Here is a 27,836-nt window from a genome sequence, read left to right as displayed (position 1 = left end):
TATTTATTGCGCACACATTATGAAATATTACGCATACCTACAGTAAAATGGGAATATTAGCTTATGTAGTAAATCTTTAATAGTAATAATTAAAGGTAATAATAAAGTATTCGATTATAACGTTTAAATTAAAAGTAAATGTGCTAAGAAAAAAAAAATATTTTTTTAAAATATTTTTACACAAGTAAAGTGAATTAATTAATGATTCGTTTATTTTAAAATTGTCGTCGGTTCGGACTTTCGGTAGGTTCTTTTGCCAAGTACAATATCTTGTCTATAGATCTATAATTCCACTTCAAAAATATATTTCGAATATGAAACGTCAAGGTTCCATAATGAGCAGAAGTTTAAAGTTTTTCTTTTAGTAGTCTTTTATTTTTGACAATTTTTTGAGCGCTATTATAATAGCTAATGCAAGTAAGAGAATTTTGTCTTTGACTTAGACATTGCAAAAGTTAATTGGCTTAGCTAAAAGAACTACGGACGTCTGTTAGAGGAAATTTTGAATCCTGCTACTTGAAAGGATGAACAGTTTACGTAATTATTTTTAAGACAAAAAAAAATCTATGAGACTGTTTTGGTAAATGAAAAATCCTTTTAAGTGTTGGTAGTGAGTGCACTTGTTGACGCAAAACCGATGCTGAAACTAAGTATAGTTTGGCGGATCATTTCAATATCAATTCCAATTGTAAAAGTTGTGGTCAATCATCAGTCATACCTCTATAGAGCTAATATAAACAAAAATGTTGATGAGATTGACGCTGTTATAGAAGTGTTAGTGATTGATGATGTATAGCAGACTTCACTGACAATGGACGATTTGACACCGATATTGATTCGATATTACAATTTATTAAAGACATTCTGATCTTGAAAGCTTAATTAATCTGAAATGACCTGTAAATTACCATTTTTGGTCGGATTGTAATTAAGAAAAGTAGTTTGATTAAATTCACAAAATAGCGACGTCACTTGCTTGTCGTGCCATACGAAATCTATGGGAGTTTGATTTAACAGTTTTTAAAAGTACGTCAATTGACTGGCGGTGTCAACACGTCTATTGGTCAAAACTTCACGCAACTGCAATTTCTCACGGTTTTGAATACTGACATTCTATAAAATTCCTGGTCAGAATATTTTCGAGAGCCACGAAAATGACGGGACACAAGTAAATACCAGTTAACATAAATTTCTAGTTTTACAGAGGATAGTTTCTGGCGTTTACAGTTGCCTTTCGATTTAAAATTTTAAAATAACTTGACACCTGGCGAGCTTAAGGCCGTGAGTTCGATTCCCGCCTTAGGCGGTTCTATATTTTCAAGTGATATTTTATAATGCGAATAGCTTTCCGCCGAGGGTTCTTCCGCGTGGAATTTTGTTTGTCACAGTTGTTTGTTTTGTATGTTATGTATGTAAATTAAACAGGGGGCCAAGTACCGGGTGTTTAAGAGCCTTTTTAATTCACAACGGCAAAGGTGAAATCGTTTTTGGTAATTTGTCGCCTAGTCCAATAACACTTAAAGCAAATATTTTAATAGCTACTTCAATGCTTTTTGGAGCATGTCCAATATGTCATGTAAATCGAATTGTAAAAGACCCCTCAGCTATGGATACTCTCGATAGAGCTGATATTATGACTAAGCCCGGACTTAGTTCCGACATGTTCTATTTAGTAAGTAAGCTTTATACTCTTTTGTGAAATTATCGCGATTGTATTGCTATAAATCTGACTGAGATAGGACGTACACGTGCAGTCTTTGATGTCAGGATGAAAAATAATGTGCAAATACCACCATTACCACTTATCTCATTAAAAAAGGGAAAAGGGTTCAGAAAACCATAGATGACTAACTTGATCCAATGCTATGATTATCAATATTATTCAGGACTCTAAATCATATTTAAGTCAGATCTTGATGATAAAGAGAAAAGTCTTCAAAGTTCTGTAGCAGTTACTTACTTTAGTCGACCCACAGACAGACGACCCCTGAGGAAAGACATCTTCAATGAAAGACAACTTCTATGAGTTAGCTGTGGTGTGTGTGCTAAAAAAAAAAGGGTATATCTTTTAGGACTTAAAAGTTTCTACTGGTTATGCTGCCTTAAGAACCACGTTAAAAAAAAAGAAGAAATTTAGTCCCGCGAATAGTCCAAATACCAAAATTTAGTCATAGAATCTGACGACAACCCATCAAAACATCGTAATCTCTTCAAATAGCAGATACAGTAAGGTTGATATCAAATTATTTTTAGTGGTCCCACGTACAGCTAGATGGCAAATATGTTGCGCTTATCGTGATGAAATCGAGCATCACAGACATTCAGAAACACATAATATAAGGACACTGTAATTGTACCTATTGGTTTCAAACACTTGGAAAATTTGTAAAGAAGAAAATTATATTAAGGCCTTAGAAATACATAATTCTGACGAAAGTACCTTTAGTGTTAATCATAAATCGTGACCATAATTCATTATTTGCCAGATTACGGTTACAAATGGATATAATTGGATATAATATTAACGTTTTGACATGTTCTTATAAACTTAATAACTTTCACATGGCAGTCATGGCAAGATAAACTGTAATTAAATTGATTATGTACTAACATCTAATGTGAAATAAAAATTTGGATTTAAAAAGAGAAGTTTCCAATATATTCGATATGGTAGTTTTGAGAAAATTATAAAGTAAAACGATTAATATCTGAATTTCATGCAAATATCCGTTATTGGTTATAAAATAAGTCATTACGAATAATATAGATTAGGTGAAAATGTACAGTGTGTATAAGTGCCTACAAGATTTTTCTCCCTTTCTTAACATTTGTTACTGGTTTAATATGAAGAATATAGTTTCTAAAATGCATTATTAATGTTAAAACACTTGTTAACAAGTTGTCATAGAATTGTTTATCATTCTACTATATATGCTTCATATTGTAATATTGTTTGAAAAGTAATATTAATGATTTTAGAATAAATCCTTATTAGACGTGAATGCCGGGAGGCATCACGGTGTCGGATGGCCGAATGTAATGATTTTAGAATTCATATTGTATTTTATACGATTATTGGTTACTTTTAAATAGTTATTGCAACAATTTTAGTATTTGTATTGTATTTTAGAAGAACCCAAAAACCCATTATTAAATTAAAATACTTTATTTGATTACTTCCTAGGCATTTTGCAGACATCAGAATGATTTTAGAATTTATTTTGTATGAAATCCAATTATTTCATATTTATTATTTAATTTAATTATTTTAGATTTTTATTGTATACATTTTAGTATTTTAAAAATTAAGAAAACAGCTAATTATGAAATAAGTATTGCATTTGACTAGTTCCGGAGCATGCCGTCGATAAGTCGTTTTGAACCGGTCGACTTTCACTGATGGAAGGGGAAGTTACCTTATCGCTGGCATGCCGCTGGACAGTCAGTTCGATTTGAGCGTTCGAAGCGAGAGGTACTATTAGGTTGACGTCATAATGTCGGAATTGTGTAAATCAGTGGTGCTGAAATACAAGTTAAACAACCCACAAGAGTGTTTCATTTCAAAAGTTTATAAATTAACTACCCACTAAACAAAATAATAACCACAAGCTAATTTGTATTCCATTCTGTGCACCAATCAAATTATTTTGTAAAAACATAGTTTATCGTGAAATATTTTTGCCAAATGAAACATTTGGCAAAACATACTTTGCCAAACAATAATTTGCTAAACAATAATATGCCAAAAACGACATTTGCGAATTAAAAGTTTGCAATAAGTTTGTTTTGCCAAATAAGAATTTGCCTAATGAAAATTTGCGAAACGTTGTTTGCGATGTGATAATTTGGGAAACGTTTTTTGGCCAAACATTAGTAATCCGATAAGCCGATACTGAAAGTCCTTCATAGACTGTACCGTCTTACTCAAGGGAATAATGCCAGAGGCACGGAACAAATGCTTGGTGGTGTTTTTCTTTAAGAAAGGGGCAAAACGTCGGCTGATTGCAAGAAGTCATTAACTACAAAAAGTCATTAAGTGTCCATACTAGCATGGCGATATTGGCCGCGACTTATACTATACTATGCAAAAATCGCTAAATGGATATCTGCCGTACTTTGGAAGATTTATTTTTGTAAAACTTGATAAATCCAGTTTCGTCAATTTTTATAGCATTAAAATAATTATTGTCCATTAATGATTTTGTATCGTAACATAGTCGATACACACTTTGTTTTGACTAACTGCCAGAACTTAATAAAGATTTATAATGACTTTTTGTGTAAAAAACTTTGGAACTAAATAGTGATAAAATCTGAGTTATGTCTACAAACTGTTTTCGAGAGTCATCACGAACCGTCTCGCGCGTAGGTTCGATGACTTCCAGCCTCCCGAACAAGTCGGATTCCGATAAGGTTATAGTACCATAGACCACATCCATACGCTGCGACAGGTTATACAGAAGACTGAGGAGTATAACTTGCCACTATGCTTGGCGTTCGTGGACTATGAGAAGGCCTTCGATTCGATTGAGACTTGGGCAGTGTTACAATCTCTCCAGCGGTGCCGTATTGACTATCGGTATATCGAGGTGCTGAAGTGCTTGTACAAAAACGCCACCATGTCGGTCCGAGTACAGGAGCAGAGCACGAAGGCGATTCCACTGCAGCGAGGCGTTAGGCAGGGAGATGTTATATCTCCGAAACTGTTCACCGCTGCATTGGAAGACGCTTTCAAACTCCTGGAATGGAAAGGATTCGGCATAAACATTAATGGCGAGTACATCACTCACCTTCGGTTTGCCGACGATATTGTCATGGCAGAATCGTTGGAAGATCTTGGCACAATGCTCGAAGACCTTAATCGAGTTTCCTAACAGGTAGGCCTGAGGATGAACATGGACAAAACGAAGCTTATGTCGAATGTCCATGTTGCGCCCTACCCAGTTTCAGTTGGGAGCTCAACTCTCGAGATTGTTGACAAGTATGTCTACCTCGGACAAACGATCCAGCTAGGTAGGTCCAATTTTGAGAATCCAACTCGGCTGGGCAGCGTTCGGGAAACTACGTAACATCTTTTCGTCCAAAATACCGCAGTGCCTAAAGACGAAAGTCTACAACCAATGTGTGTTACCAGTGATAACTTATGGCTCTGAAACGTGGCCTCTCACTATAGGCCTTATACAGAAGCTGAAAGTTGCACAGCGTGCTATGGAGGGGGCTATGGCTATGCTTGATGTTTCTTTGCGAGATCGAATCAGAAATGAGGAAATCCGTAAACGAACTAAAGTCACTGACATAGCCCGACGGATTAGAAAGCTGAAGTGGCAATGGACAGGGCATATAGTACGCAGAACTGACGGCCGATGGGGCAGCGAGGTTCTGGAATGGAGGCCGCGTACCGGAATACGCAGCGTGGGACGTCCACTTACAAGGTGGACCGACGACATCGTAAAGGTAGCAGGGAAGCGCTGGATGCAGGCCGCTACCAATCGATCAACGTGGAAAGCATTAGGGGAGGCCTATGTTCAGCAGTGGACGTCCTATGGCTGAAATGATGATTATGATTGTTTATTATATTATTTTAAACGTAATTTAACTTGATTTAACATGTATCACGGTAATCCGATAAAGTAAAAAGTAATTACTTCTTGGTTTGTTATAGTTGGCCGTCAGTCAAAAGACATTAACTTCATATTTTGATTTTTTTAAAATACTGTGTACGTTATTTTGAAATGCCAGTAACTAAAAATGATAACTAAGACTTATTTTTATGTATCGGCATTTTCATTGCTTCGCTACCTATTTTTTTTTTTAAATGGCTTTTTGTCTCTCCAAACTTCATTAAGCTATTTCTCGAAATCATGTTTCTGCTAGTTAATTACTTCTTGCAATCAACCGACGAAAAGCCTTATTAAGGAATTACAGACCCATCTGGGTTCTGCTGACTCTGAGTCATGTCTACAAGCTGTTTTTGCGAGTCATCACAAAATATAGTCTCGCGCGTAGGTTCGATGACTTATAGTCTCTCGAGGAAGCCAGTTATCGAAACGTTTACACTACTATACGCTACGGCAGGTTATACAGAAGACCGAAGAGTCTAACTTGCCTATATGCTTGGCGTTCTTAGACTATGAGAAGGTCTTTGAGCCTGGCTGAACACGAGGGCGATTCCTCTGCAGCGAGCTGTGAGGCAGGGAGATGTAATAATACGTCGAATTCAACTCAGCTGGGCAGCGTTCGGGAAACTACATAACATCTTTTCGACCAAAACACTTCAGTGCCTAAAGACGAAAGTCTACAATCAGTGTGTGTTACTAGTAGTGATGACACACGGTTCGGAAACGTGGCCTCTTACTATAAGGCCTGATAATAAGCTCAAAGTTGCACACCATGGTATGGAGAATAGGGTGTCCCGAAATATCTTTTTTTATATTTTCGCTACACAAGACCCCTCAAAAGTTGCGTCATAAGATGTAGATTACCGTAAAAATAATTAAAAAAATATAAAATAATGTCTCAAGGGCTCTACCGGCATTTTTATGTCCCAAAAAATTACTTAATCAGCCCTTCACTGTTTGTCATCTATTATATTTTTTTCACAATTATTTCATTTTATTTTGTAATAGCAGTGGCAGTGGAACCCAAAGATATGATTTGCAGGCAATGACAGACTGTTTCCAGTGAGGAATAGGTTTGGTTCGAACTAGCAGAATTTTCTACTTCTTCGGCGAGACAGTTGGTATTATTTCTGTTGAGGTTTTATTGCTGTAAGGTATCGCACCGCACTTTTTTGTTTTAATGTTACATACTTTTAGCATACATTTAACAAAAATTTAGCAAACATAATAATATGGTAGTAATATACTTTTTGATTTTTTTCAGGTAAAAACTACCTAGCCAAAAATCTTTAAAATATTATATTTAAACAGAATACTAATTGATATGTAAATAGTTTTAGCATATTATTAAATATAAATAACATTTATGTACGTTACATACACTTTCTAGCTGAAGTTTTTGTTCTGTACGCAGTTTTTTATCAATAGTGAACTTCATCGGAAGTAAAAAAATATTTTTAGTTATGAAACGCATACATGTTATACATCAAATTAAAGACAATTTAATACACTCCTTTGGCTCGTGTAAAACTTTTAGTAGAGTATAAGACATTTGGTAAAAAAATGATTTAAAAAGTAGTATCAAAACACTGTAAAAAAAATCAATTTTCCTTTAATTACTAACTAAAGGTTGATTTTATCGAAACAATGTATACTACAGAATATCAAGCGTACACGTAGAGCTTTGATTTAAATGAAACAGTAATGCAATCGGACAAATGGTTTTCAAGTTATGGTTGATTTTCTAAAATTAACTGCCATTTTTGTTAGCTTCCACTTAGAGATGCCAATCATTGTTTTATAATAGCGTAATAAAATTATTAACCTGCTGTGAGAAGGGAATTGAGTATCCTGAAATGAAATCGATATCTTGGCTGACCCATGGATTAATTAGGAATACATTAAAATCGCGCGCGTAAATACCTAATTCTGGTCAAAAAGCCAATTCTGTTTTTAAAGTATTTATGGATTTATTGGTTTTTAAACTATTTTAAACCTTGCTGTGACTCATTGTGTATCCTCAAATTTCATAAAAACGCTATTTTTGTATTATTTATAGTTTATGTTAGGAACCCCTAAAATAGCAATTTAAAAAATTTTTAAGGACAGGTAGAGGCCTCAAGATGACAGATAACTTATTAAAAGACAATGCCGGAAATTGGCGTCTTTTTTTTTTCGCGCGGCCATCGACCAAACTTTGTTTTTTGATTACAAGATAGTGTAATAAACCAAACTTACTATGACATGTATACCTCTAAACTCAGTCTGAACTGAGTTACGAGCATTAGAAGTTTGATGATTTTCATACTAGATTTGCTTTTTGCGCGCAAAGTTTTGTAAGAAATTGCAACAAAATAGTGAGATTGTATGTGTAAACAAACAATATCATCCATTAAAGGCTCCAGACATCAGTATGAAGCAGAATCAGCGCAATAAAAAAATAGCGCAATATTTTGTTGCAATTTCTTACAAAACTTGCGCACAAAAAGCAAATCTAGTATGAAAATCATCAAACTTCTAATGCTCGTAACTCAGTTCAGACTGAGTTTAGAGGTATACATGCCATAGTAAGTTTGGTTTATTACACTATTTTGTAATCAAAAAACAAAGTTTGGTCGATGGCCGCGCGAAAAAAAAAAGACGCCACTTTCCATACAAAATCTGGCATTGCCATTTAATGCTAATCGTAATCTATATGTCAAAACGCAACTTTTGACACCTCTTGCGTAACCGTAGCTTAAAAAAAATTTTTTCCCATACAACGACGGGACACCCTAATGGAGAATGCTATGCTCGGTGTTTCTTTTCGAGATCGAACCAGAAATTAGGAGATTCGTAAACGAACTAAAGTTGCCTGACATATAGCGATCGGATTACCAAGCTAAAGTGGCAATGGGCAGGGCACATAGTACGTAGAACAGACGGCAGATGGGGCAAGGTTCTAAAGTGGAGGCCACATACGTGTACGTGTTTGTCGGGAGGCGCTTTCTTTTTTTAACCAACTCCGGAACTAGAACCGGAATTCCGGAGTTGAGTGCCCAATATCGGAAATCAGTTCCGGAGTTGAAAACTATCCGATATTGCAAGCCCTACTCTAGAAGGTCTGTAATATTGGAAATTTTATTTTTGTCTTACATGTTCCCATCAGGAGAAAATCGACTAAATCAACATTAAGCAAACATTTTAGACATGCGGGAGCATGTTAAGCCTAGTTCCAGGGAGGGGACTGCACCGTGCGTATATGTAGACGACCCAATTGGAGCCACTTTTGACTCCTCAGCACTGAAAAACTAGTGTGCATTAACACTTCAAATTTGGCTCATGTGTTGAGACTTGCAAGATAAACAGCAGCTTCAAATTTAATAAATATACCTCAAACGGTTATTTAGGTATTGAAGTTCGACATTTAGAGCACTAAAATCTGTCTATCACCTGTGAAATGTTAAAATTTATTGTTTTTTATTTGCTCCTTTGTATGTATTTACACATCTACCTATCTGGATGCCAAATTTGAACCTTCAAGGTCATCTGGAAGTTAGTAGAATTTGGTCTATAGGTTAGATATGTAGATTTTGTGACGTCAATACCTAAAGAACCGTTTGAAGTATATTTATGAAATTTGAAGCTGATGTTTATCTTGCAAGTCTCAACACATGAGCCAAATTTTAAGTGTTAATGCACAGTAGTTTTTGAGTGATGTGGAGTCAAAAGTGGCTCCAATTGATTCGCCTAAATATACGCACAGTGCAGTCCCCTCCCTGGAACTAGGCTTAACATGCTTCCGCATGTCTAAAATATTTGCTCAATGTTGATTTAGTCGATTTTCTCCTGATGGGAACATGGAAGACAAAAATAAAATTTCCAATATTACAGACCTTCTAGAGCAGATGCCGCAAAAACTATACAAGATATAGAAAAACTTGACTATCTCACCTGTAGCAAATTGAATAAGCTTTTTTTGGTTCATAGTAGTCATGTCACTAGGACGCATAGTTTCCGAGGATTAAGCGAAAAACCGAAAAGTGGTACCTTTAAACCCCCCTCACCCCGACGGCTCAAGGGCTAAGGGCGGGGACTTTTGCTATGTTCACCTCCTAACTAGTCTAAATAAAGTCCCGAAGTCAGAAATTGTGTTCCATGGATTTCCATCTATAATGCTTTATTGACTGGACTAACCGTTTCATGTTCTAACATACATTCTGAACCTGACAACCCATCAGGTATACAAACGATCGACGAGCTTCGGGTTTACCCACAGCCATTCATCATTACCTTGCTTTAACCGGGCACGGATCAAGGGGAGGGTTATTTTAAAGCGAAAAATCATTATCAATTGAGCGTATCGTTTTTATTGGACAGAAGGCAAATGAGAAAACGGATCACCTAATGGACACTGATTACAGTCTAATTTTTTAGAAATCAGCAGAAATGTCATCAAAAATGGCCAACTGACATAAAAATATTTTTAGTCTGTGAACTAGTGATGCGACAAAACCTCTCGTTAATCGCGAAGTGAAATTATTGTAGTACTTGCGTATCATCGCCGGGTGATCGTCAAAATACTAAAAATATGCAACAAAGTCGCAACATTGAATGTGAACTGATTATGAAATTTTCGAGAACAGGAAACAAACTGTATGCACAGATGTAATCAAAAAACACACTGGACAGTAAAATAATCAATGATATCCGTAAAGTTATTAAACTTCAAATAGTTGCTAAAAGTTCTGTTTGACAGTGTTGCTACTAGTGACATCTCGCTCGCTCAGTTCTTTGTTGCTCTATTCCACTAGGGAGGTAATTTAAGATGCTATCAATGAGGGTTTTCGCGATTGAAAAATCCGCCAGATGGCAATACGTAGACGCGAGGTCCAAATGCTGCACGATTGGTTATTTTTGACATGACATTGACAGATATGTCCAAATCCACCAATCACGCAGCATTTGGACCTCGCATCTACGTTTTGCCATCTGGCGGATTTTTCAATCGCGAAAACCCTCATTGAAAGAAGATTTTTATTTTCTTTTATTTTATTTACTTATATAGGAAAATAAGCAATGGAACAATACGTAAGCATAATTGCATAAAAAAGTAAAATAATTTCGTTTAAATAAAACCGACTAAAAATTAAACTGACTCCGAAAAAGTATACACTAAATGTAGAAAAATAATTTTACGTTATCTCCAATATTGTCGAAGTTATCGCTGGAAAAGTAAACAAAGTATCGTATATTTTTTATTTAAAATTAATCAGTAATCGGAATAAGTGAATACTTAAAATAATATCGATTAAATTTACAAATTATTGTCTATGAGTCACAGGTTACAGCACTGATGTGTCAGAGACAAGTCATAGACAATATGGAGATAACACATGATTTTAAACGTCAAGTCAATTTGACAAGTCTCACAAATTTTCATCGTCCACGTATTTTGCTAAAATAATTTGTTTCAAAGATTGATTTCAAACTTGTAAAAACGTGAAAATAAAGTTGGTTTCATGGGCTTGTTAAATAATGTGTATGATATTATGAACACGTAAGTGATTATGGTGTAATTGTGTATGAAAGTGTTTGTTTACATCTCTGCTGGATTCTAAAAAATCAAGGTATAGACACTCGCAGCCCCTGGGGAATACAGAATGCGCCCCTTTGGGGTATGAATACGCTCTCTTCTTGAAAGTTTGTAGGTCGTACCGGAAATACCGTCGACGACACTCCAGGTAGATATCTCAAACGCTCTTAAGCACAACAATAAAAGATTTGTCCCGGTTCAAAAAAATCATAGTTCCATGACTGTTACCACTGTCACCCAAAGCCATTCATCATTACCATGCCATGCCTTATCTGGATGACACATAGCGCATTAGCCGGTAATTGGAAATGTTATCTTCATAGAGGGCCCTCAACGTAATGATATGATCTCTTTCATGAAGGGCAGCGATAACATATGATGTGGAGAGCTGTGTAAGTGCTAAATCAGATTTCAGATTTTATGTAATGTATACTTAGAGGTATTTATAGGGTGAAGCGTAACCAAATTTTATCTACACTAATATTATAAAGAGGAAAACTTTGTTTGTTTGTTTGGTTGTAATGAATAGGCTCAAAAACTACTGGACCGTTTTTAAAAATTCTTTCACCATTCGAAAGCTACATTATCTACGAGTAACATAGGCTAAATTTTATTTTGGAAAAAAATAGGGTTCCGTAAAATATGTAGATAATGTACTCGCCGCGCGCGAAGCCGCGGGCGGAAAGCTAGTGGTAGATATAACTGAATACTAAATCATGTTTAAAATTGTAAATGCAAAGCACGTAAATACATGGATTCATTAAAAGGAAAAAGCTTTTGCTATAACTACGGGTATGTAGTATTGAGGTTTTGTTTATTTTGGTCTTATAAGTGCTTCTGTATCGGTAAATGTTTATTGAGAGAATGCAATGAGATCTTTTTCTAAATAAAACTTATTTATTAACAACCAATTACTCACCTCTTCGCAGCCAAATTGCGCACCTTCTTCTTCCAAACGAAGATGAAGAAGATGAAGAAGCCCAGAGCAATGTTGGAGATGTCGACCAGGATCCAGTACCAGTTGGAGCCTCCCACGGCGAAGCTGATCAGCTCTACTGTCCAGTTCACGCCCATTACCACGAACAGCTTTACGTAGAGGCCGTATCTGGGATAGATTTGTACATATTTTATTACGAGACAGGCTTAAAGGCGTTGAATTATTAAATGGTGTAGTCACCATTTTGTGGATATTTGTGGAAAGACCTCTGGGAACTCTGATTCATGTTATTAATAAATTATACAATATATTTATACAAACTTTCGCATTTATAATAAAGTAGGATTCACCACAGATACAGTCGAACTGAATCTCAATTTTTTGAAGTCGGTTAAAATGAACTCTCATGCTAAGTCTAAAAAGCCTAGGTCTAATAGCTAAAACTTCTAAAGTACAATTTCTGGTCAGAATAAAAATTATGACGCAGTGAGCAAGCCTTTCCTGAAATAACTCACGTTAACAAAATTAATTACATTGTTTTATCGGTCATCACAATATTTATTAATATTGTTCCCTCGCAACAGTGGCGTAACTAGGGTGGCAGGGCTGGCAAAACGCCATGGGCCCCTGCCTCAAGGCGATGGTCCCGGGGCCCCCGTGAAAAAAATCCCTAGAATTTGCCACGGGCCTGGGATGGTATAGTTACACACCACTGCCTCGCAATCAACTATGAATGAGTTTGTAATAGCAATCACAACCTTAGTGACATAATGCAGCACAGGGCTCTTTTTAATCCTTAAAAACATTTTAAATTAGCCTTTTACTTCTTGATTTTAGAGCTTAATTTTACTTACCTCTGCTTATCCTTCTTGAGTTTGTCGCTCCTAGCAGACTCCGATCCCTTCAAGATGGCCGTCTCCTGCCTGATGGAGCGGATGCGGTATGACGTAATGGAGAACAGTACCACGTTGCATACCACCAATATCAACACTGGCGTGAAGAAGTATACCATCTCGCTAAGCCAGTCTGTAATGTGGAGAAATATTTATTTTATATCCTTTAGATAGGTACGAGTATATCACCTATTTTGCCTGATTAATATTTTGACAATGATCAATTCTTCACTAAAAAAAAGTCCTTCATCAAAAGTGACTTCACCAGCAGAGTATCTTAAAGGCATTATTTTGTTATGAAAAAAAATGCGTTTTGTAGTATGATGACTAGTGATTTTAGCTATGAGTGCGTTATTATAACCAAAAAAGAAGAATCGTTAATTCCTAATTTGTATTCAAAAACCATCTCTTACTTTCAAACCAGCACCTTCTAGTTCCAAATCCGGGCTTGATGATCCCAGAGGGTAGTTCGGCGAACTGCATTCCAATAGTACAAGCCGCCAACGCTAGGGGGATCCCCCATGCATATGCGCCGTACAGAGCGAACCTCCGGTTTTCACGTCGCTTGTGAGAACTGCCGCCTCGGTAGCCACTGTGTATTAAATTATTACTATTATTAATAAACATATTATTATAATACCTAAATAATTGCTACGAAAAAAGCTCCAGTTACATTAATTTTGAATTAATCTTATCCTAACAGGCTTACCCTAATAGTGTGTTCGCTGAAGTCTATTCCTAATACAACTTACTTAAATTATGCGTACATTTATTTACAACAGCAAAAAAAACAAACAGCCAATAAAACAGTAAACCAGTTTCCATCCTGTTTACACTTCAAGAAAATTGTATTTTCCTTACTGATGGAGGTACTTAGGCGAAAAAATAACAACGAGTAAGTGCAAATTGTGAAAAATAGCTTAGTCCGTAGGCAGTGAAATAGTTACGTAGTTCGTAGCCATTCGTAGCCTCTACGGTATAATGCTACGAGTACTTTATGCTACGAATTCGCTACGGTTTTATTAACGTAGTTATTTCGTAGCGATCTACGTCAACACTTGTGTATTTTTATTAGGTCCTAAGCTTTTTAATTTATTTTATTTTATGTTATTTAGATCTTATGTTGACCTGAATGAACGACTTATAATATTAATTGTGGTTTTTAAAATGAGTATAAGAATTGGTAGGCCTTGACTTAGTACTATTATATTTAGAATGATTAAATTCACAGCATGTATATTAATATTTTGCCGCTAATAAACACGTGACTCATACTATAAATCATACGAGTACAATAAGTATTTCATTTATTCATTCTAAACAATAGAACGCTATAAATAAAGGCAGTTCTCATCACAATTACTGGAATCCCATTCATGGCAGTGCCAACACGCTCCGTTGTAATAAATAAATAAGCAAATCATCGTACAAATATAGCGGTATGTTTGTAAAACAAGAGTTGACTGATGATAAACCGCCTCTCCTGTGCCCTGAGCACGAATGACTCGTAATTGTATGGTAATCGTATTCCTATAAATACCATAGCGGCGCTGTTTTGTTTTTCATAAAAAATATAATTTTAAACAAACCATAAAGCATTTGACACACTGGATGCGGTCTGCGGACTCTGCGGTCAGGTCATAGTGAATGCAGTCCGCATCTTAATAGTTTGCGTTCTTTTCTTTACTCGTTCCCGCGCTATCAAATCGTATCAATTCAATATCATAGAGGCCGATATGCCGATAATCTTCTTCATACTGGATACGGGCTGCTTTCACTTTGGCCTGACCGCAGAGCGCAGAACACATCCAGAGTGGCTAATCCTTATCGAGATCGAAATTGTTCGTGCTTCGGGTACTGAAATAAACCTTACCGATGTGACTGCTGCAGAGAGGCAGCGATCGCTGGCCTTTTTTCCAGAGCAGCATCATAAATACATGGTATCATTAAAATCAATACAAAAAATACTACGTTTCAATATAAGAGGTTTTCTAATAATAAACTGCTTTTCTAGTGCACCGGTGAAGTTAATAAAATGACCAAAAAAATAATTACAACAGTCGTTTCTGAAAATACGATAGCGGTGCAAAATAGTCAGGTAAACACAATGTTCCTAGCTAAGCAGATATATCTAAAGAGTGTATAATATAGCAAGCAGGGCCTTGATTATCATAACCAACGTGAAGGGTAACATTTTTTTTCAGTTAATCGATAGCCAGCCTCAGAATAGTGAGTGTGCACCCACTATCGGTACGTCACAAAAAATATGCAAATATTTATATTTGAGTGCTAGTTTATTCCCTCTCCCCAAATCTAGATCACTTCGAAAGTACTCACTTTCACCACACAAGAATCAGTGGTCTGTAGGGATCAAACTAATGACCCTTGACAGGATTATCGTAAGGGTAATTTCAATCTGCCTTCATCGTTGGCCAGCTGGATTAAAAACCTAGTCCAACTTGGAAACCCTGATCTGCACACTAAGTACTTATTATTTACTTTTGATTTCAAGATTATCAAGTCCCTGTTTGTAAATGAATGCAATAAAATCAGTACAAAGATATCAATGCAATAAATAAGTTTTATCTAGCATCAGATTGCGTAAGGCATAATAAAGTAAATTAAATCTTGATATCAGTTTGTTTCCCCTCGTATTTACTTTACCTACTTACCTTTTATTTTTTCTATAAATATCTATCTACAAATGTTTCCAACAAAAACGAGGATTATTAAACGCCTACGAATACTTAACTACCTACCTACGTTCTAAGGATAGGAAAAATACTAAGTCTAAGATAAAAGCTTACCTACTTAAGTTTCAAGTGATGTTAAAGAAAAGTTTAACATTATCATAGGTCTATTTCAAAAGAAAAAGTTTAAATAACTAAACCAGCAATGAAGTCGTCAATGATGCGATCGTTTATATTATATTAATTCTGCATGAATAGTTCTGTTTACGGTTGCTTGGACTACAAACGATTTGAAAACTTCTCTTCTTTAGTTTATAATAAAATCTTATATTTTATGCATGCACTCAAGCACCACTTGTTCGCCAAATTACGAATTATTTACAACAGCTATGAATTCATGACAGCAACCATAACATAACTGACAACAACTAGTGTTAACTTGCAATCTAGCATTAAAATCATGCCAGTTACAGACAAAGACCTGGTAAGGGCACCTACAGTCGAACGCTGGGCCCGGTCGGTGCTGGGGTCACCGTCCTGCAATCCAGGTTGGTTCACTTCAAAAACTGTCCTCAACACGCCAACCAGGTTTTATTGGGTTCCTAGATCTTGGCTACACGTTGTAGAGCTACAGTGGAGGTAACGAGAGATGGGAATAGCCCCGTAACCGTACGCCAATACTCTTCGTGACTGCATTTCATAAAGGCCTAATTGGGTTTGATTTTAACCAATCCGCAGTCTCGAACTTCAGCTAGATAATACGAGTACGTCTTCCTTCGTTGCGCGCGCTGAGTCGGTCGACTATCATAATATTATCATAATTTATGATATAAGTATCTATATTATGTATAAGTATATATCGAGTTATAATTCAACACATTGCGAGACAAATTAGGTACGCGTCTGCAGTCACGTTCAACACCTAGTGACACAGCAAAAGCTTTATGCTTCACACATACCTGAATGTCCTCCAGATATCAAAACACATAACGTTGAGCCAGAAGAAGCTGGATTGGAAGCTGTAGTACACGATGAATGCTGAAACAATAACCTTAATTATTCGCGGTACTTTTATACATAGGTATTATGATATTGTTCACTAAGCGTACCTACTTATGGTAAACCAGAGTGAGTACCTAAATATGTATGTAAGCGAAGATTTAAGAAAACCTTTCCTTTTGCTCCCAAGCTACAGGGCTAGAGGAGCTGATAAATATCAAGTTTATGAAAGAAACAATTTTGTTGCGGTAAACAGAAAGGTACGACATACTTTGAACCTTCCTTATAGGTATCACGAACACCTAGATAAGAGAGCTCGTATCTAAAACATTCTCATAGGATAAACAACGTAAGTATTAACCCAAATAAGAGTTAAAATTAACATCAACAGCTGTATTTTAGATTTTCTAGAGATAATGTTAGCAATGTTAGCATCAAGTATTTATTTAGTTTACGCCAGAGATCGCCCACTCGATTAGTTGTGGTGTGGCACGCCTGTATCATAGATCTTTGATATCATCTAATAAAGTTGGTATTCAAAGGTTTGTCTTTGTTTTATGACATAATATGAATTACTTAGGTATATCGTGAACCATTTTATAAGTAATCCAATTTTCCAAATGTTTGAAAAAGAAATACCTATTCATCATGATGCCACGGAGCGGAGAAAACTCAAAATTAAGTATATATCGTTTATCATTTATGATTGAGGTTTTCCTCGTTTTTAAACAAATATTCCATTACATTATTTTTTCAAATGATTATTTTACGCTACTTTTTTAAACAATACGACAGTGAGTGAGATAATTTTAGCGATTGCTACTAATTTCAGGCTTGCTTTAGATGCCCAGGAGGAAAAGTCGAACCTTAACTTCGAACTCCTCCTACGAGTATGTTCTTCTGATTAATTTCATTGCGGGTCCAATGACAGTTTCCCCCGGGACAAACTTGACTTGGTTGGGTTATTATTGTCGGTCAAGCTGTAAATCATCCTGGCTGGTGTTGCTTTACTTTTGTGTCGACAATTTCTGCACTTTTTTCAAACATCCAAACACAAACAATACAAGTCGACGAATGAGATTTTAACCTGATGACACAGTCACAGTCTGCGGTAAAGGTCACAGACAGATGCCCTATTAACGACACTGATGTGGGAGTACACGATACATCTTACGTTATTGAACAATGCAAGCGAGGTGACCTTTAAATTAGAATATTACGCTACTTTTAAGCGACTATAATTAGATCACGCCTACGTTCCCGAACATAATAGATCATTAAAATTATGAATCTATATAATTAAGTTATTACATTATTAAAGCTTCAACCACACCGATGCGTGCAGATTGCCATCGCTGGCGCGATCAAAGGCCAATGACAGGTCGCGCGACCCATGACAGTCCGCGCGACCTGTCATTGGCCTATGATCGCGCCGTGATCGCGCCGGCGATGGCGATATGCACGCATTGGTGTGGTTGAAGCATTCGACATGGCTATTACGAGGGAAAGCTCATTAGAGCAACATTCGAAAACTCTACTGTTGGTGTTTAAAAATGGGTCGTATTATTAATATTTTAGTGTTTGTTACGTGATCTAGACCAGTCTAGCTGCTATTATAATAATGCTGCGGTCATGAAAATATTTGTTCAATTTTTCAGCAGGTGTTTGACGGGGTCCGATCAAACTAAGGTCAACGACTGAATCCACCAATATTTTTACGATGCACCAAACGATTCCATTAATCTTTAAAAGTAAACAAGATTTAAATGTTTTTAAAACGTGACAGGCGGTGATAGGTAACACGCTCTGCTTTTACATAGTAGAGTATACCTATGCTAGAATATTATACTCCTATTAGTTTCTTACTAAAGTAGGGCTCTTAATGAAGTAGGTAATCATTTTAGAGAGGGCACTAATCCGTATCTTCTAATTTAAACCTCTAAGAAAATAATAGACATCGTTTGAAATCACTTTGCCAGATCATAAAAAGTTTGTCAATTAATAAATGTTGATTAACATTAACAGATTTCTCCCTGACGAACTCGAGGCCACTACTAAATAAACTTTTAATAACGGGTGACTATTAATTTCTTGCTTAATTATTATGATCATGACTCATCATATTATATGTCACTACACTACAGCACAAAACCATTGTAAATTAACGCGCTATGAAACGTTAATTAAAACTGAATAAAAGCCTGCACGAGCCGTGTATCCTACGAAAGAATGTTCCCTGCCTTATTTACAATAATTTGCATATTAACAAAATGTTATGGGGTAATTAAATAATTACATTTAACATAGGACAATGGCCGTCCACTTGACATGTTGACACGCCCAGAAAAACAGTGTATAACAACGTTTCCCTAATTAATTAAGGTTCCACAGACAAATGAATCTTATTTACAAACAAACGGATTTTTTCCAGATTTATGATCGCGAAATCCTATAAAGAAACATTGTCGAGATTATGAAGCTCTACATGATAGAGATTTTTGGCAGAAAGTGTGCTAGAATAGAATGTATATTTTACGATAATACTATAACCGGGTGTTATAATATGTATATATTGGCTTGTATTCTTGAATCTCTTAAACTCAGGCAGTGTTCCAAATGGTTTTGGTGAGAGCTAACGACTGAAATCAATCGCAATTCGAAAAGTGTCTGTATTTTCCTCGTTAATCTTCCTCTTTACACGATGTAACATACTTTGCTAAATCTTGAAGAAGAAACAAAAATAACAATAAGTCTTTCTGAATTATTAGCTACGGAACTAAACCAAGTAAAAGTTGGTTCGCTTCTGGCCGTTTTTTTTAATTACATGCATTTGTTTGTATCAAATTAGCAGGGAGTGCCTCAGTGGATATTAGTCATTCTGAGACTGGACTAACTACTTTGATAAGTAGTGATTCGCATGGATAAAACACTTCTAATCGAGAGAGTGCATTCCGCCATTTTTATTGCAGCTACACATTTATATTATTATCAGACTATCTACAACTAATTACTTTACCTATTCAAGCTTGTTTGTCCGACCCAAATTTTTCGTAATTAGCCAGTCTACTAACATGACTTTAATTATGTAAGATAGTGTATTAGTCCAGTCAATGAATGCCTTAACGACGGTGTAGAGAGAAATCCGTGGAACACAATTTCTGACATCGGGACTTTATTTAGCCTAGTTAGGTGGTGAACATAGCAAAAGTCCCCGCCCTTAGCCCTTGAGCCGGCGGGGAGAGGGGGGTTTAAAGGTACCACTTTTCGGTTTTTCGCTTAATCCTCGGAAACTATGCGTCCTAGTGACATGACTACTATGAACCAAAAAAAGCTTATTCAATTTGCTATAGGTGAGACTATCAAGTTTTTCTATATCTTGTATAGTTTTTGCGGCATCTGCTCTAGAAGGTCTGTAAAATTGGATATTTTATTTTTGTCTCACATGTTCTTTTCAGGAGAAAATCGACTAAATCAACATTGAGCAAACACTATAGACATGCAGGAGCATGTTAAGCCTAGTTCTAGGGAGGTGACTGCACCGTGCGTATATTTAGACGAACCAATTAGAGCCACTTTTGACTCCTCATCATTCAAAACTACTGTGCATTAACACTTCAAATTTGGCTCATGTGTTGAGACTTGTAAGATAAACATCAGCTTCAAATTTCTTAAATATACCTCAAACGGTTATTTAGGTATTGACGTTCAAAAATCGACATTTAGAACACTAACATCTATCTATAACATGTGAAATGTTAAAATTTACTGGTTTTTTATTTGTTCCTTTGTATTTACATAACTACCTTTCTGGATGCCAAATTTGAACCTTCGATGTCATCTGGAAGTGGTTAGAATTTGGTCTATAGGTCAAACATGTAGATTTTTGGACGCCAATACCTAAAGAACCGTTTGAGGGATATTTGTGAAATTTGAAACTGATGTATATCTTGCAAGTCTCAACACATGAGCCAAATTTGAAGTGTTAATGCACAGTAGTTTTTGAATGACGAGGAGTCAAAAGTGGCTCTAATTGGTTCGTCTAAATATACGCATGGTGCAGTCCCCTCCCTGGAACTAGGCCTAACATGCTCCCGCATGTCTATAGTGTTTGCTCAATGTTGATTTAGTCGATTTTCTCCTGAAAAGAACATGTAAGACAAAAATAAAATTTCCAATTTTACAGACCTTCTAGAGCAGATGCCGCAAAAACTATACAAGATATAGAAAAACTTGACGGTCTCACCTGTAGCAAATTGAATAAGCTTTTTTTTGTTCATAGTAGTCATGTCACTAGGACGCATAGTTTCCGAGGATTAAGCGAAAAACCGAAAAGTGGCACCTTTAAACCCCCCTCTCCCCGCCGGCTCAAGGGCTAAGGGTGGGGACTTTTACTATGTTCACCTCCTAACTAGTCTAAATAAAGTCCTGAAGTCAGAATTTGTGTTCTACAGTTTTCCATCTATAATGCTTTATTGACTGGACTATATGTACAATGACCAATTAACCTTATTAACCTTAACACTTATCAACAAAAAAACGACGCTGAAAAAGTATAAAACAAGATTTTCAGAATACTGAACTGAACAAAGTTGCTAATGTAGTTGCATAGTAATTTTCATGTTTGGAAAACCGCAGTCACACGTTGTCAAAGTGCTACGGTATGTAACGTGTGACTACGCCTTTCCAAACATGAAAATTACTATGCAACAACATTAGCAACTTTGTTCAGTTCAGTATTCTGAAAATCTTGTTTTATACTTTTTCAGCGTCGTTTTTTGTCGTAGTTGGGTTTTAGTTTTTTTTACTCTTTATTTATTAATATTTGTACTATTTTGGTGTTAAAGTGCGCCACATTAGATTTTGTGAAACCCCATATAGCCTAATGATATGTCATTTGTCGAATTCTGATAAGTAGTTTAGAAGTTACGAGGGAACAGATGAACATACATACATACATACATAGCCTGTCAAAATCATAACCCTCCTTTTGCTTTGCCGTAGTCGGGTAAAAATGTAGGTGGCCATCAGGTACTCCCAAACCGTTTACTCTCAGGTTAAAGGAGGCTAAAAGACGTTACGGAATTCCATTTTAATAGGTGAGGCGATCTTCGTTTACTTATAAACGAAACATTTTAACATATCACTAATGCCTGTTTTCACCATCAATCCCTAATTTTAAGTGACACCTATAACTAATTTTAAGTAGGTAACACATAACAGGTATATTGTTTACACAGGGGTCACTTAAAAATTAGGGATTCATGGTGAAAACGGGCAAAAAAGGCTAAACTAACTTTAATGTTCAAACACCATCATAATAGCCTTTCTTTTTATTAAATAGGTAGAGTTTGTAATACCTATAATATTTTCATGTTGACATATTCTTACGCTCGCTCGCTAAATCCAGTCATATTATCCTCCTGCTCCTACATACAAAAACTGAAAAGTGTCGGTAGTTTTCCTCGTTATCTTCCTCTTTACACGATGTAACATACTTTGCTCAAGTCTTGAAGAAGATACAAAAATAACAATAAGTCTTTCTGAATTATTAGCTACGAAACTAAACCAAGTAAACGTTGATTCGGTTCTGACCGTTTTTTTTAATTACATGCATTTGTTTGTATCAAATTAGCAGGGAGTGCCTCAGTGGATATTAGTCATTCTGAGACTGGACTAACTACTTTGATAAGTGGTGATTCGCATGGATAAAACACTTCTAATCGAGAGAGTGCTTTCCGCCATTTTTATTACAGCTACACAATATATTATCAGACTATCTACAACTAATTACTTTACATATTCAAGCTTGTTTGTCCGAGCCAAATTTTTCGTAATTAGCCAGTCTAGTAACTGACTTTAATTATGTAAGATAGCGTACAATGACCAATTAACCTTAATAACCTTAACACTTATCAACAAAAATGTAGCTGGCCATTAGGCACTCCCAAACCGTTTACTCTCAGGTTAAAGGAGGCTAAAAGACGTTACGGAATTCCATTTTAATAAGTGAGACGATATTCGTTTACTTATGAACGAGAAATGTTAACATATCACTAATGCCTGTTTTCACCATCAATCCCTAATAATTTTGTTTTCATATATGGGTCACTTAAAAATTAGGGATTCATGGTGAAAACGGGCAAAAAAGACTAAACTAACTTTAATGTTCAAACACCATCATTTTAGCCTTTCTTTTTATTAAATAGGTAGAGTTTGTAATACCTATAATATTTTCATGTTGACATTCTCACGCTTGCTCGCTAAATTCAGTCATATTATCTTCGCTCATACATACAAAAACTGAGGACTGCACTCTCATTATCAACATAAATTGGACAAAATAGGTTGAATTTAAAAAAAACTCACCAATGACGTAACAGCCAGTCATAGCCACTCCTATCTGCCCTGTCTGCACCTTGAGGTACGCCAGGAAAATGTAAGCCACCATCAGGCCAGCGCAGTACGACATTAGGCACATGCCGTGCAGGTTACGCAGGTCTGGGATGAATGCGTACACCAGAAACGTGGCCAGCAGAAACGGCACTGACAGCAGAAGACCTAGAAAAAGAGTTAGGTTACAACTAGTTCATATGTATACGCTTCCAGTCGCACTTGGCGTGGGAGGTTTCATACCTTTTTTTTACCCGACTGCGCCAGAAGGAGGGTTATGTTTTAGTAATACCACTGAATAATAATAAGTACACAGAATAATAAAAAGTACTATCGCTTTGCAACGGAAGGAAGTCTATAGTTTCGAGCTCTATCCATGCTATCCTCCATAACTCAGTGGCTAGGTTACATTGGAGGTCAAATTGTAGAGTTGCAGTGGTGGGTAAGAGTTGGATAAGTCCCGTATATCGTGGAAGACTCGATTATTGTGGTATTCATAGAGACGACACGTAGTACCTACATACGTAAAGTCATGGTGTCTCATACTTGCCCGGCAAGTTATTATCAATCTAGGATTACTTACAATGAAAAGAACAAGGATTCCTTAATCTCGGACAGTAAACAAGGCAACAAAAATATCACTGGTAAAAGCAGTAAGAAACGCCTCATCAACCACAGCAAATGAGATGTTAACAGTACTTCAGCGGGCCATTAATTTTCGTTGGCTGCAGCACCACGCGCAGGAGTATCTTCTTGTATCGTATATTATTATCGTGATTTTAATGAACTACGAACCAGTTACTTACTACTTATAATTATATCGTATAACTACATAGACGACAAACAAAAAACAAAATGCTATGGCACGATGGTTACGAAATGTAAAAGTTCGGCGAAACCAACGCTTCCAGCCTGCGTGAGCGATGGCGATGACGATCCTACTGATTTCTACTGATCGTCATCGTGCACGCAGGCTACACGCGTTGGTTTGGCCGAACCTAAGGCTGGAAAGGCCTATTTACTACTATCTCGCTCAAAGGAATTTTCTTTCAGTTCATCTTTTACAGTGTATAATTTACGTTTTGAAAGTCTAGTCATTTCCAATAAACGTGAATCATTAATATTATGTACATGTGTACAGTCCTTCGTACATAACAACACGTGACGTGTTCTTTCAATATTACTATGGTACACAAATACTATCAATGAATGACTAATGACGGTTCATAACAAATAAAATAATATACATATTTGTACAAACTTATTAGTAATGCAACGTAATTTTAATTCTTAAAAACATTTGTGTTGAGAAATGTTCAAATCGAAAAGCTATGAACCTTTACTTTTTAAGAGGATTATAAGTAACTTCTAAAATTCAAAACTGAAAAGAGATTAAGACCTGTCTCTCCAGACTGAAAAGTTTGGATGTCTTTAAATAGCTACACCTACCTTATAATATTGAGATTAGTAATGTAATTACATTAGTGTGTTTTTGGTTTCCCTTTTTATGGATCAAATATCAATTTAAAAACTAGACTAGGTAGATTAAAATTTCATAACGATTAGAGTCGCTTCTCAAACTAAATGAAAAAAATCGAACTGCCTAAGTTCGTGGTTTCGATTCTCGCTTTAGGTAGTTCGATTTTTTCAAGTTGTTTATGTGTGATTGCAAACGCGCTCGTATTCATTGCCAAATATCATTTCTAGAATATTTTCATGTGGGCCACCTGGGGCTGAAACAACCGTTTGCTTTATTTTGTTTAGCGATTAACGTTATTAATGGCTTTTGGTACGTATGCCAAAGCCAGAAGGCAGACCATTCTCATTTCTCGTCTCGAAGAGGCAATAACATTTTATTAGCTATTAACTTAAATATTCTAGCAGCTAATGGGTCCTGTTTTAGTGCCACCATTAGGTAGTTATTTGCAAAAATTATGTAGGTACACGAAAGTAATACACATAATTCATACTACCATTATATTTTTGCGACCAGCATTTTATAGCTACCTAAATTCCTTCCTTTAGTAACCCTCTGTCATAAATGAGTATTGACCCATCAAACCCCAAGCGGTCGCATAAGACCGCGTATTCCTTGAGGGTTAAGTTGAGAATCCTATAGGCTTTAAAAGGCTTTAATTTGATAATTTCGCGGCGTGAGTACCCAACCTTAACCTGTAATCCTTTATTTGCCTCTGGTAAATTGCAAAAGATCGTGCCTGCATTGAAGACTAGATGACCTGATGAAGATCAGGGTCGTCTTAAGGCCGGGTAGCAGAGAAAATGGCGAAAATGAGGTTTTCATTTTTCATTTTTGAGGTACTAAACAGTAAAATTAAAGGCTAAGATTTTTATTGGGCATAGTTGAGGATATTTTCTAGGGCTATTAAAGGATGGAAACACGATTTGATGAAGTTGACTCGATAGAATAAATTCCCAAAGTTACCTCTATTCGTTTTCTATTTATGGTTTTATTTTTAAAATAAGCGATTTGAGATTCTAAATCTTTTACTAAACTAAAGTTCAGAAATAACTTGAGGGCTTTTAACGGATGAAATTTTTATATTGCGTCTTATTTAGTTACTATGTTAAAAAATGTGGAAAAAATCGTCCATGACGGCTTGGATAATCTCAATCAGTCGCGCGGTGGCGCTTACGGAGGACGGACGCGTGTCAGTTTTTTGGCCGTGACAGTTCGCGATTTGTCAATATTTTTGACAATGATGACTTTGATGAGTCACAGTATAATAATATCAGTGTTACTGGAGAAAGCTTAAATTTTTGATAATTAAAAATTATCAATTTTGTCTACTTATTGAAATTTAAATCGTTCGCATCCTTTTAAACGAAGACTCTACTCATGATACATAGTACATTCCTCAAATATGAGACAAAACCAATGAGTTAAAATTACATTTTAATAGTACCTACATACAATCGTCTTACACTCTTAGCTCTTAGAGCACACTGACACAAATAAATAATAAAAAATACTGTCTAAGGTCTGTAGCTCAAGGTCTAAGCTGTAAGATAGAAGAATCTTCTAGCCAAAAAGATGGCAGATGCAGCAGATGTCAACGGATTTAAAACTGGAGTTCATATGACTCCTTGTAGACTTGAGTCTCTAGAGCGTCCCTTCCTCCACCATGCGTAAGAATTTTCACAAAAATACTGTCTAAGGTCTGTAGCTAAAGGTCTAAGCTGCAAGATAGAAGAATCTTCTAGCCAAAAAGATGGCAGATGCAGCAGATGTCAACGGATTTAAAACTGGAGTTCATGTGACTCCTTGTAGACTTGAGTGTCTAGAGCGTCCCTTCCTCCACCATGCGTAAGAATTTTCACAAAAATACTGTCTAAGGTCTGTAGCTAAAGGTCTACGCTGCAAGATGGAAGAATCTTCTAACCAAAAAGATGGCAGATGCAGCAGATGTCATCGGATTTAAAACTGGAGTTGATGTGACTCCTTGTAGACTTGAGTGTCTAGAGCGTCCCTTCCTCCATCATGCGTAAGAATTTTCGCAAAAATACTGTCTAAGGTCTGTAGCTAAAGGTCTAAGCCGTAAGATAGAAGAATCTTATAGCCAAAAACATGGCAGATGCAGCAGATATCAACGGATTTAAAACTGGAGTTCATGTGTATCCTTGTAGTTTTGAGTCTCTAGAGCAGTGGTTCTTAACCTTTAAGTCATGAGGGACCATTTTACCAAGTTTTGTAATGTAAATTATTTTTAAAATGTATTTAAAAAATAAAATGTTTGTTTTATTATTTCAATAATCTGACCTCTCAACTCAACTACACTACACAAACACCTTTGTTCGCAACTGTACTGACGAAACCTCGATATTATACCGTTCATTTAAGATGGCAAGCTTTTTGCTGCGGTAATGCACTCCAGGTAACCGTGTGTGATGCTTATTGCTCATAGTGATTTTCGATACAGAGCCCCGTACATACGTTATACATAAATTATGGAAAGAAAACACCCAGACCAATACAAACAAATATGTATGCAATTTCAGTATGATATTTTTATTTATTAATAAACAAAAAGACTGAACAAAATTGATGCGTGTACTGATTAATGTAATTAACCACATGCAAAGCTTTGTGAATTGCAACAACTATAGTTTAATATCCAAGCTCTAAATAATCGCTACTACGAGTAACATAACTGATCATAAAATGTTTTTTCAATCGCTCAAGCTCCCGAGGATCTACCGATAGGTCGGGTGACGTAATCTTGAAATTCTTTTAGCCGGCGCGGAACTTCCGGAAGGTCGGGTGACGCCACGCCTCTTTGAACCGTGTTTACTTTGGCAGTTATATTCTATATTTATTCGATTCTAAAATATATTCCCAAAAATTTTGAAAGTTGTTTTAATTTGTATCACTTGGATATGATTTGTATTAGAAAGTGCTGTGAGTGTGACGCTTGAACGGAAGGAAGTCAACCTAACCTAACCAACTGCGTATTTCTAAACTGCGTATTTCTATACTGTGTAGCCGCGAGAGCTCTTTGGCGCGCTGTCTTCGGCAAAGTATTGCGCGCGCAGATTTTGACAGCGCGAAATACCTATAGTTCCAAAATACTGGACTGTCCTGTCGATGACATTGACAGCGGGGCGCCACCGTCAATACCGGATCGCTGGTTCCGATTTTTGCCATGTTGGAAACCATATAGTTGAACGATGGTAGCGCCCCCCTGTCATTGAGTTTGGCGGGACAGTTCAGCGTGG

General features: G+C 36.2%; 1 protein-coding gene and 1 long non-coding RNA gene across 2 annotated transcripts in view; one reads left to right on the top strand and one right to left on the bottom strand.

The window, feature by feature from the left end:
- Positions 1-27,836, top strand: part of LOC135075259 (uncharacterized) — a 173,773-nt gene that overhangs the window by 8,845 nt on the left and 137,092 nt on the right. The gene's annotated exons all lie outside the window — the stretch shown is intronic.
- The window catches only part of LOC135075245 (G-protein coupled receptor Mth2-like), a 56,183-nt gene that overhangs the window by 8,853 nt on the left and 19,494 nt on the right, over positions 1-27,836 (bottom strand). Inside the window, exons 3-7 of the mRNA XM_063969621.1 lie at positions 23,079-23,270; positions 16,673-16,751; positions 13,437-13,615; positions 12,985-13,156; positions 12,113-12,298 (exon numbers count right to left, since the gene is read on the bottom strand). Coding sequence (XP_063825691.1) covers positions 12,113-12,298; positions 12,985-13,156; positions 13,437-13,615; positions 16,673-16,751; positions 23,079-23,270 — 808 coding nt within the window. The remainder of the gene's footprint in view (positions 1-12,112; positions 12,299-12,984; positions 13,157-13,436; positions 13,616-16,672; positions 16,752-23,078; positions 23,271-27,836) is intronic.

This window comes from Ostrinia nubilalis, chromosome 10, assembly GCF_963855985.1.
Source record: "Ostrinia nubilalis chromosome 10, ilOstNubi1.1, whole genome shotgun sequence".
Classification (NCBI taxonomy): domain Eukaryota; kingdom Metazoa; phylum Arthropoda; class Insecta; order Lepidoptera; family Crambidae; genus Ostrinia; species Ostrinia nubilalis.
This window is presented reverse-complemented; position numbering and strand designations above follow the sequence as displayed.